Source organism: Podarcis liolepis, assembly GCF_965112155.1.
Source record: "Podarcis liolepis genome assembly, chromosome: 2".
Taxonomy (NCBI): Eukaryota; Metazoa; Chordata; class Lepidosauria; order Squamata; family Lacertidae; genus Podarcis; species Podarcis liolepis.
In genome coordinates, this window is record NC_139555.1 from 41,490,827 (window position 1) to 41,501,938 (window position 11,112).

Here is an 11,112-nt window from a genome sequence, read left to right on the forward strand (position 1 = left end):
GGAACCGCCCTCCTGCCTACCTGCCTGCTTAAAGATCTGACGCAAGGCAAAGGCATGGATACAGAGCGAACCACCCAGCAAACACCCATTGTTCTATAGCTAGGGCTTGTTCATGGTGAGCTTGGGAAGGTCGGAGGCACCAACACCAAATGTCTGGAGAGGTAGCTCCTTGCTGGTTTTGAGGAAGGGAGGTGTGGTGCTTGGGAGGGAAGTGGCAGGATGCTGGTGGGAAAACTCCGGGATCTATGGAAAAGATGGTGTGCTTCAAATGATCTCCATGGATGGGACACCTCTGCAGATCTTTTGACCTGTATGTATCTGTGTAGCATATCCATGTGGTTTTGTTTGTGCTATTATGAATGTGGTTTTATTGTTGATTTTATTCCGCTTGCCACCAAGACATTTTTTCTTACCGTGTGTTGATGGCGCAGAAATGTTTACAAACAAACAAAAAGTAAATTAGGAGAAGGGTTGGCATTTTTTGTTTTGCTTCTGTTTCTAACTGCATTGTGCTCTTATGTTCTTGGATTACTTAACCTTAGCCTTGAATGTGGGATAGGATGGGTTGCAGCGTACTCACATCTAGCTTTTGCAATTTTAAAGTTTCTTTTCCCCAGCCTAAATGGCAAGAATCTCTACAATCTCTCTTTAACGCTAATTTCTGGTCCCCTTGCTTGTGGGAAAATGTTTGAAAGGCTGTTCAAAAAGTGCTTAAAAAAACAACAACCAGCCCACTATTAATTATTATTTTTATTATCCTTTGGGGGCTTGTTCCTTGGTGTTTCCATACTGAGGTTATTAATTCTGCCACCAGTCTAAATCTACGTGGGCTAATTTATGTATCTGCAGAGGGACTGAAAGGGGCCATCTCCACGTGTATATCCAACCCACACTTTCTTCCCCTTCTCAACTCATCTTCTTCTGGAGTTCTTAAAAGTATTTGTGTCCTGCTTTTCATCCAGCTGGTAGCTGCATGTGAGCAAGTGGGAAAGGATGTCTGTGACCAAAACCAGTAAGGAGATTCCTGCTGCTGCCCCTTCGGTGGAGTGCCCCGTCTGTTATGAGTCATTTCAGTCTCCGAAAGTGTCGCGCCGGGTGCTGAGCTGTGGGCACGCTTTTTGCCATGACTGTCTGGTCAAGTGCCTTTTGGCGTCGCGGGATGAGGGCCGGCTACAGAACTGCCTCATCTGCCCCGTCTGTCGCTTTGTGACCTTCCTCTGCAGGAAGAGAGCCTGCTTGCCTTCCAAGATCTCCTCGAACCCTCCACCTTTGGAGCTGCCTCTCTCACCTTCGTTGCTGTCCTTGGGGCCGGCAAACACTTTAGTGGTGCCTGGCCACTTCCTGATGTCCCTGCGTGGCTACAACAGCCACCAGAATGTGTGTGGCTGCCCTAGCATGGACTCGATGGTGCACCCTGGTGGCTTGGAGCGACAGTCTCACATCTTCGTTATCACTCAGTGTGGGATGCCGCTGATCGAAGAGAACATTGGTGTCACCACTCTAAACCACGATGTGGAAGCTGCGGGGTCAGTGACGTCTCAGAGGTCCCTAATAATGGGCTGCTTCCAATCACCCATTGTCTTGGCAATCCTCCTGGTCTCCACTGTTGCTCTGTTGGGGGCTGTTCTCCCCTGGCTACTACTACTAGAATGAATGGACATGATGAATGGACTTCCCTAGAGGCCTACTCTGCACCCCTCCCCTGCATCTCCTTTTGGGAACCACATGATGAAAAAAGTTATCCCTTTGGCACACCCGCAAAGAATTGCAGGATTCAGGTCGATGGGAGATCCACGAAGGAAACGGAACTACAGGAAATGGTATTTGTACAATCCCTCCCTTGTTATGTATGATGGTATTGCTAAAGTGTGGTTCAGAGGAGCAAGGAAGGTCACCTAGACTAGAGACGGGGTCCAAATATCCTGCTGAGGACAATCAGTGTGTTTATTTAATTGTTACATGCATATCCTGCCCTTCAAGGAGCACTTCCAAGGAACTCAGAGTTGTATTAAAGTTTCCCTGTGAGGTCAGGGTAGATTGAGAGGTGACAACATTTCTCAAGACCAACCAATGAGCTTGACAGCTGAGCAGGGATCTGAGCTCACATCCAAACTGAACACTGTTGCTGCCTCTGGTGCCAGCATTGCATTCAAGGGGATATGGGCTGTGGTGTGCTTGTTTGGAAGGGCTCACTGAACCGATTCAATGTCGTTCCACCTCTTACTTCAACACTCATGGTAATGTAATAAGGCATAGCCTTTGTGATAAGCCAAGGGCATCTTGGGTGGTTCCAGCATCATGAAAATCCTTGTTCCACCCAGGCAAATCCAAGCTGTTAGCACGTTGCTAACACAGAAGGATTCTCGTCCTGTACACCATGTGCTCCTATCGCATTTAATTATGGGCACACTATAGGTGAGACAGACTCTCCCAGCTGAGATGGAGTAGAATTAACTTAGGTCTCCTGCTCCAGTCATTAGCAATAGCTGCTCTTCATCTGTTATTGCTCTATTGTTGCTGACCCCCATCATCTAGCAGCAGTCTTCATGTTGTGAAGATTTCAATCACATGATGGAATATGTTAATTTTGGTTTCATTTTATTTTTGTACCTTCTGTCCTGTTTTCTACTTTTGATATTGTTGTCACACTAAGATTAATAAAACGATTTCATTGCTACTCCTTAGCAAATGGACTTCCTTAGATTTCAAGGGTAGTTTTGTCAGATGGTCTTATTTCCTCCCAGGCCTCCTCCTCCCCCTCTCCCTCCCCCTCCTTCTTCTTCAAAACCTGCCCTTGCTTTTGCCTAGGCAGGCAGAGAGGGAGGCCTGGCAGTTGTGCATCTAGTTGATGAGCACACAGGTCACATGCACCCTCTTCTGGCAGTTAGGAAAACAAGCAATTTATCATTTGAATTGCTCATCCTTAGGTAGCGCTGTGGATTTTCAGTGGTGGGTGGGACTAAGCAGAAAGAGTCGAGGGGTGAGTTCACACAACGTCACCACTATTTCAAGTGATGACTAGCAGCTACACAACAGCTATTGCAGGTCAAAACACCACAGGGGCGTGGGCAGTGGGGATTGTGTAGTGGGAAGCGAGGGAGAGAAAGTCCCATTGTACAAACTGAAGTCATTCCACTCATGCATTTATTTAGTTGAACACGACCCAGAGCTTCCATGACACATGGCATCACTCAATACTTTTCAGTGGTGTCCTGTTCACACATTCGGCAGACTGTGACGGAAGAGTGGCTTATGTATGTACAGATGTGGATCCACTGTGAGAATCATGGTTTCTAGACTTCATTCATAGGTACCCTGGAAGGCGCTTTCAAGGGCGCTAACATTACCCAGGTTTACATTTCACTTTTATTTGCTTTAAGGAGTGGCTTGATTTATGTGCTTTTTTAAAAAAGCGTTGTGACCTACTTCTCGCTGGTGTGACATGGGAAATGCATCATTGTTATTTCCCATGGGCGGGTTTTGTTTTTTGTTGTTCCTTTTAAAGAAAACTAATTAGCAGCTCTACGTAGCTGCTTCAGATATGAAGTAGTGCCATTCTGGGCGTTTCCTCTCAAACCCTTTTACCAATGAATCTCTCTCTCTCTCTTACACTCACAGGCATATAAACACACCCGGGTTGCCATTAGCTCCATATGGAGAGAGAAAAAGCCAGTACAGATGTTTCCTAAGGAGAAAGAGATAAGTGGAGAGAAAGAACAGACAAAAAGTTGTGTGTGGTTACTAAGCCCTTCTAGCTTTTCCCGTATTTTGTTGAGGGAATTTCAGAATTCCCAATGGGCAGAGTTAGGCTGCTGTCAAACGGTGTGCATAATTTGTAGTCCAGCCAAGTGGGCTTGTCTGAGACTTCCTGGTAGCTTTTAAAAAAGTAAACACTCATACCAAATTCACCTACAACTCAATAACTGGATCAGAGAGTGACTCATGCCTACATCGATGTCACAGTAGCTGTGGAACACTAATTTGGAGCGTGGCATCCTGTCTCCCAAAGTGTGCCAACCAATGTTTTGTTTTGAGTGACAACCTCAGCAGCACCTGAAATGAAATAAGGCAAAGCTAAATGGGGCAAGGCAAGAAGGGCACCATGGACAGCTCCGTTTGGGATTGAAGCTGGAGACTCCATAAGAGCAGTGATATTCTAGAGGCACTCAGTCCTGAGCCTTAAACAGGAGCTGCAGCTCTATCTGTGTAGCTAGTACTACATTCCGCGAGCAAAGCCTCTTCATTAAAGGGGCCCAGCCTGCTTTAGTAGTCATTGATCCTGATGGAAAGTGGGAGCCATTAAGGTGTCTCAGCGTCAGAGGAGGGCCCCCCTGGTGTCCTCAACCCAGAGAGGTACTGGCACAAGAGACTTCTCTTCTGCAGGTGCCTCTGGTTTACTGTGGACTTCTGGAGGCTGTCCCTAGGGGAAATTTCCTCTCCCACTTCAAATCCACAGCCCAAATAGGAGGAGCCCCAATCCTGGTTCATCACATTAGAAGCCCACACGCTGGACTCAAGTGCAATAGCCCTTTCCTGCTCATGTTCCCCAGCACCTGTTATTCAAAGGCATGCTGCCTTTGAACTTAGAGGGGATGTAGCTAACATGCCTAGTAGCCATCTAGTCTTATCCTCTACAAATTAGTCCAAGCATCTTCTAAAGCCATCATAGCAAATTCCATAGTTTAAACGATGTGATATGTGAAGAAGTATTTCCTTTTGCCTTCTAAGATTCAGCTTCAATGGATGGCCCCAAGTTCAAGTATTATGAGAGGGATTTTTTTTATTAAAAAAACACTATCTACTTTCTCCACACTATCAAACTTCTGTAAAATTGCGCATAGTATGCAGGAAATGGATAGAGAAAGTAGGCACGTGTGAGAGAAGGACTATGAACCTGTCCTGGCTCTGCCTCTATCCAGTCTGATGAATGGAGCTGCTTCTGGTAATGAAACCAGAGAGGAAGACTAGAGCCAACTAGGCTGTAGAGGCCTTTTCCCACCTGGTCTGGGAAGGCAGGGCCCTGATTGACTCCAACTACAAAAACTGAGGCTGCTGAACTTACTTGTGGCATGTGGTATTGTTTAGGTGAGGTTGTTTCCTGTAATTGATATTAATTTCTTGTATCTTTATTTTGGATATTCTTACGATTTATGTTGAAATGGTTCAATGTGTACTTTTTGATGTTTTATTTATTGTGCATAACTACTTTTGTTAAGTTTGTAATTATGTATTTTTTTACATGGTTGTAAGCCGCCTTGAGAATGGTTTTAAGGCGGCATACAAATAAAATGACTAATTGGTTGATCAACACTAAACATACTGTTGCTAGAAATGGGGGTGGGTGGGGGTGGCTTCTGGGGGTTCCCAAAACAGCAGTGGCAGTGCAACTCCCCAGTCTTGAGTGCCTGCTCTTTGTCACTTGCTTTGGATATCAGCACATTCAAGCCAGCTTTTCCAATGTTGCAAAAGAGCAGACCATCTCAGAATGTGCAAAGCTGGTCATGGGAAAGACTAATAGATGTTAACCAGTCTTAGAAAGCACCAGCTGCTAGGTTTAGATGAGCCAGTGGGACAGTAGGAATGTCTATCCCTCGTCTCCCTGCAAAGTCAAGCTTGGCAGGAGAAACTTCCTTTTTCCTATTGCGCTGAGGTTGGAGGATGCACCAAACTCCCAGCACGGCTGCAGTTCTAGAACATCAGAAACTGTCCTAAACTGAGCTAGATCATTAGTTGATCTAGTTGAGTACTGTTGACATTGACAGGTGCTCTGCCACTGAGCTGTGGTCCTCCCACCAGGTTGTCAATGTGTTGGTTCTAGAAGACCAACAATGGTAGTACCTATAATGTTCCAGTGGTCCTCCAAGAATGAATGTGACTTGATACCAAAAGCACAAGCAAAACTGTCTGATTTCATGGCTTTTAAATTACAATTCATTAGCTAATTGTTGTTGTTGTTGTTCAAGGACACACATCCCACCCCCCCTTTTCAATAAAGGCAGAGGTCAAATTCCTTTCCAGTCTGTCCTCAAGTCTTTCCTGCAGGGAAGTTCATGGTATCACGCACTGACAATGTTTTGCTTAGATTCATCCTTGTTTGTTTGAGCAGGTGCCTCTCAAGCAAATCGTACAGCCCCATTGCCTCCATTCGGTCCAGAAGCTTTTGTATTCTGTGGGTAGGGCAGAGAAGAAATGGAAGCAGGTGAAAGAACCCTTTTAGACAATAAAAAAACACACAACGCTCCATGGATTTGATGTATAGTGCTATACACATTTCAGGTTCTATCCAGTGTTGAAACATCCCTTTTGCTGCGGAGGAATCGTCAGGCTGTGGTTTGCACCTTTCAAAGGGGTGGGGACACAGTTTAGTAGAGCTGGATGAGCTCTATAGTTCTGCCTTTGCAGTATGGGAGGTATGCAGCAGAAAAGAAAAAATAAACAAAAGATTAAGGCAAAAGTTTGACAGGACAGGGAAAGGAGACAGCCTTCCTCCGTTTTTAAAGTTTTGGATGAACTCTTTATACTGGGAAGTATGCAGCTACTATGAACATGCAGAGACATAGCTGTGTACAGCACATCTGAAACATGTTCTTTCTCTCATAGGATTCTGGGTACTGGGTACTGGGTACAGCAATCCTTAACAAACTACAGTGCCCAGAATTCTTTGAGGGGAAAATGTGCTTTAAAGGTATAGTGCAGTCACAGCCCTTACTTAAATGTCTTTAAAAAGTTGACAGAAAAGTGAGTGCATAGGTTGTTGCAGTTGTGTCTCTTAACACTTACTGGTGATGGCCTACAGATGTCTCTGATGCCCATGCAGCCCTATTTCACCTGCCAATGGGAAGTGCTAGCTGGGGAAGAAATTCATTTCCCTAGTAACAAAACAGTGTATTTTGAGAGCCGGGAAATGCAGTATCTCTGCAAAAGAAGTGCAAAAGATCTGAATCACATGCAACAAACAAGTTACAACTGTGCATTTATAATGCAATAAGTTGATCAACCATGAAGCCAGAAGGTAGCAGCAGTACATGCAGAAACAGTGAGAGACTGATTTTGCTTTCATGTCCTTCTTGTCAGAGTCCTAGAAGCACCTGACTGGATTTCTGAGGCCTTCTGTGTGATCTAGCAGGCCTCTTCTTAGGAATTTATGAGAACAGGAACAGTAAACAGCTAGCCAGTCTGGGAGTTTGGGCCCTTTTCATTCACCCAGAGCCCACCTGGAGACATCTTGCTTGCTTTGCAAGTGTTTCGGTGTGAAACAGTTGGGAGGGGAGTAGTTCAGGACTTCTGTTATCACAGCTCCAACCCAAGAGGAAGGTTGAAAAGTACACCGTTATCTCTGAAACAAGATACACCAAGGTGCAGGATGGCAACCTTCCTTTCCTTGGCAAATCATACGACTTGATTGCAACGTGGCATGGAGCCAACGCTAAATCAACCCCTAGGATTGCATGACATGGATATAACACCCTGTCGGTCATCTTCCAGTTGCTGTTATCTGTCTTGTCTCCAGACTACGTGCAGGCCAAAGTCTTGAATCTGATATTCAGATTCTGCAATGCTGGAGTGCTTTGAGCATGTCCTTTCCAGTCTAAAATATTCCTCCCTCTGATGGTTGCATTCTGTTTGCTGCATTCATTCTCTGCTTAATCCGTCCAGCCTAACTCAACCAGCTGTTTTTGCAACACATGACTGCAAATACTCCTGGAAGCCACAAGGAGGTGGCAGTGTATCATCACGATGACTCCACTGATTCTCCTAAAAGCTTTAAAAAAAGAATAGGTACTAAGCTGCAAATAATGACCCACAAGCTGATAAACGTAGATCAGACAGATCTCACTTATTTTGGAAGACCATTTTCTATTGGAGGATAATTGTTTTCTCACCCACATATACAAGCATACTTAGATGCTACTGACCCTGAGCTGCCTGAGTCTTAATGGCAGCTGCTACAGATGTGAGTGAGTCTCTCAGTTACCTGCTGTAGGTGCTAATAAGACTAAGAGATGCAAGGCTGAAAGCAAAGGTTCCATTGGGCAAGCCAGTGGCGACGCAATCTGAGACAGCATTGTAAGCTAAGTCTCTTTTTTATACTTAATGTTAAGTAAATGTGCAGTGTTGGTTTAATAATGGAGGGAACTTTGAGAAAACACCCCATTTAGGCTGCACACAGGGCTAATGCTCATGTGCGTGTTTGTTCATATGACTGGTACAGGGCCAGATTTAGGTTTGATGAGGCCCTAAGCTACGGAAGGTAATGGGGCCCTTTATATGTCCAGCTGTCCTTTGTCAACAACAAATTGCCGCTGGTTTTTTGGTGTTGAATATATGCTATATGGGGACGCGGGTGGTGCTGTGGGTTAAACCAGAGCCTAGGACTTGCTGATCAGAAGGTCGCCAGTTCAAATCCCTGTGACAGGTGAGCTCCCGTTGCTCGGTCCCTGCTTCTGCCAACCTAGCATTTCAAAAACATGTCAAAGTGCAAGTAGATAAATAGGTACCGCTCCGGCGGGAAGGTAAATGGCATTTCTGTGCACTGCTCTGGTTTGCCAGAAGCGGCTTAGTCATTCTGGCCACATGACCTGGAAGCTGTACACCGGCTCCCTCGACCAGTAAAGCGAAATGAGCGCCGCAACCCCAGAGTCAGTCATGACTGGACCTAATGGTCAGGGGTCCCTTTCCCCTTTTTATATGCTATATGGTAATTTATGGACCAGTCCATGCAGAATGTAGGCACACTATATATAGAAATGAGCAAACCAGTTATATTTTAGGGAGCAGGCTAGCAGGCGGGGCCCATTACTTACATCATAGGAGCCTACACAACAAAAAACAAAAAACACTGTTGCTGTGTGTAGGTTTTATTTTATTTGTTTTTTTATCTTATATTTTGGAAATGTACATCCAGGTTTTCTTTCCTTTAATTTTTTTGGGGCCCCCAAGAGAGTGGGGCCCTAAACTTGTTTAGCTTATACGTAAATCCAGCCCTGGACTGGTAGCATCAAAGCTCAAACCCCAGTAGCTGATCATTAATCCCAGGAAATGACATGAGCCTATTCACAGTATTTAACTCAATTGATGAAATGTTTGCTTATGCACCAAGGAAAGGAAAGTCATTAGCCGTTCTGGTAATTGCCTCTCCTAGTCAGGCTGATTGGGTTATCTGCCATCTGCCATAATGGGCTGTGGAACTGATGTTCTTTGCTGGCACACTCCCTCCAGCCAGAACACTGCTGCCCACTCAGATGTGGCATGCATTTGTCAAAAGTGGCATAAAGATGGGCAGTAGTCAGGAAACAAACAGAATCCTGGTGCCTGTCTCAATACAAAAAGGAGAAGGTTCACATAGCAGATCCACACAGCATCATTCAGAGACTGAAACCAGCACCGGTGAATGCTGACTTAGGAAACCTTATTCAAGCTCTCCTAGACTGTATCTACCTGGAAAAACTAGGGATTGAACCTGATACTACATGCAGAACAGCTGCTCTACCACTGCTCTACAGCCCTTCTTGCCAACCTGCTATATTATATGCTATAGTGCTTTCCTGTTAGGGATTCAGTATAAGACAATAAGCCATTTTAAATATGTGTGTATTCAAACACATCCACACATGCAAATGAGCAGCAGACTTGGCCTTGTGCAGGTCAGCAAGAAGTATAGAACTGCGCCCATGTAAGTCAATCAGTAGGCCATTCCTTAGTAGAAAATGTGTGGGAACATCTCAAAGCACACTTACTTCCAAAAGGTCCCTGCCCCCTAATTGTTCACAGGGAGTCCAAGGGAAGAGGGCTCATCAGTCATCATAATGACCCATTGCGAATCCCACCTCAGGACGAGTTAGTCTAGGTAGTTTAGGTATAGAAACTTAATTCATGTATGCAACTACAGTGGCAAGAATGTTATTTTCCCAAAAATGGAAAGAAAAAGCAAAGGAAGAATGGATACAAAAACTTGTGGGATATGCAGAAATGGCGAAACTTACCAGAAGAATAAGAAATCAAGATAACAGACTTTTTTATATATAAAAGAATGGAAATGGGTTACTGAATATTTACAGATAAGTTGTAAACAGATAAAAACATTGGCAGGATTATTGTAATAACCTGCAGTTTCATAAGAGTATATATTTAAAGAAGATGAATAAATGAGCAAATTAAGTTAATTAGAGTATGCAGAAGATATTAAAAATAAATTTAAGGAACTGCAGAAAGAGGGGGAAGGAAGTCAAGTTTTGAAATGTCAAAGAGATTGTAAAATCAGTGAAATGTATAAATCTGAAAAGTATAAATAATTCTTAAAAACTAAAAACTAAAAACAAGACAAATTAGTCAAAAGGACCACAGGGCAAACCAGGACCAAGCAGCGAGTGAGAACGAGAGGATGAGCCGGGAACAGGGCGCAACAGAAATGCACCAGAGCTCAGGAAGACCTTGTTCATAACGCGAAGCTCAACCTGGCACAGAGAGCCCTCTTCTACTCTTTCCTGCCCTGAGGGACCCAATAGCCAAACTGGACCGGCAGAGTCCATCCCCAGCTTGGAGAAACGTCCCTGAGAAGCTGCCACCTGAAGTTCAACGGTTCACCACACAGTGGAGCTATACACATACCCAGCAGCACCTGGCAGCAAATTTGGCAAGTCCTGTAGGCACAGGAAAAGCTCCACAGTCTGCGAAAAGCCAGGTGGGGAAGCTTTCCTATAAGCAGCACCTGCAGCAGGGAGGAGAAGGAGTGACATTGATGACTGAGAAATGAGTATGTATGAGAGATGCAGGAGGGGAGGGGAGGGACAGGAAATAGAGGCACAGGGAGTATGCTTTGGGAGAGAGCTGAAGAACACAGGAAGAGCCCTGCTGGATCAGGTCACAGGCCTGTGTAGTTCAGAATTCTATTTCCCCCAGTTGCCAGCCTCTTGAACCTGAGCACAATAGCTTTCTCCTGCTGTTGGTCTCCAGCTTCAGATATTGATACTCAAAAGCAGACTGTCTCTGATTCTGGAGCAGTGGCGTACCATGGTGCAAAATTGTTAGGGACGCAAAATTTCAACATCTGGTACTGCCGCAATACTGCTGTACACTTCCGTTGCTGAGCTCCATTGAAAACGGCTTCTCCAT

General features: G+C 44.8%; 1 protein-coding gene across 2 annotated transcripts; it reads left to right on the forward strand.

Annotated features, from left to right (window-relative positions):
- Positions 1-6,011, forward strand: RNF222 (ring finger protein 222). Of its 2 annotated transcripts, XR_014522135.1 has the most exons (3): positions 1-310; positions 963-1,820; positions 3,619-6,011. XR_014522135.1 is itself a non-coding variant. In XM_083487717.1 (2 exons), the coding sequence occupies exon 2, from the start codon at positions 994-996 to the stop codon at positions 1,651-1,653; it is 660 nt and encodes a 219-aa protein (XP_083343843.1). In that variant the 5' UTR covers positions 1-310; positions 963-993; the 3' UTR covers positions 1,654-6,011. The 2 variants fall into 2 exon arrangements, 1 of the variants encoding a protein (XP_083343843.1); XM_083487717.1 differs by having other exon boundaries at positions 963-6,011.
- The last annotated feature ends 5,101 nt before the right edge of the window (positions 6,012-11,112 follow it).

What these genes read in the sequence shown, in the direction of transcription:
- RNF222 (XM_083487717.1), top strand. Translation starts at nt 994, where the DNA reads ATGTCTGTGACCAAAACCAGTAAGGAGATTCCTGCTGCTGCCCCTTCG.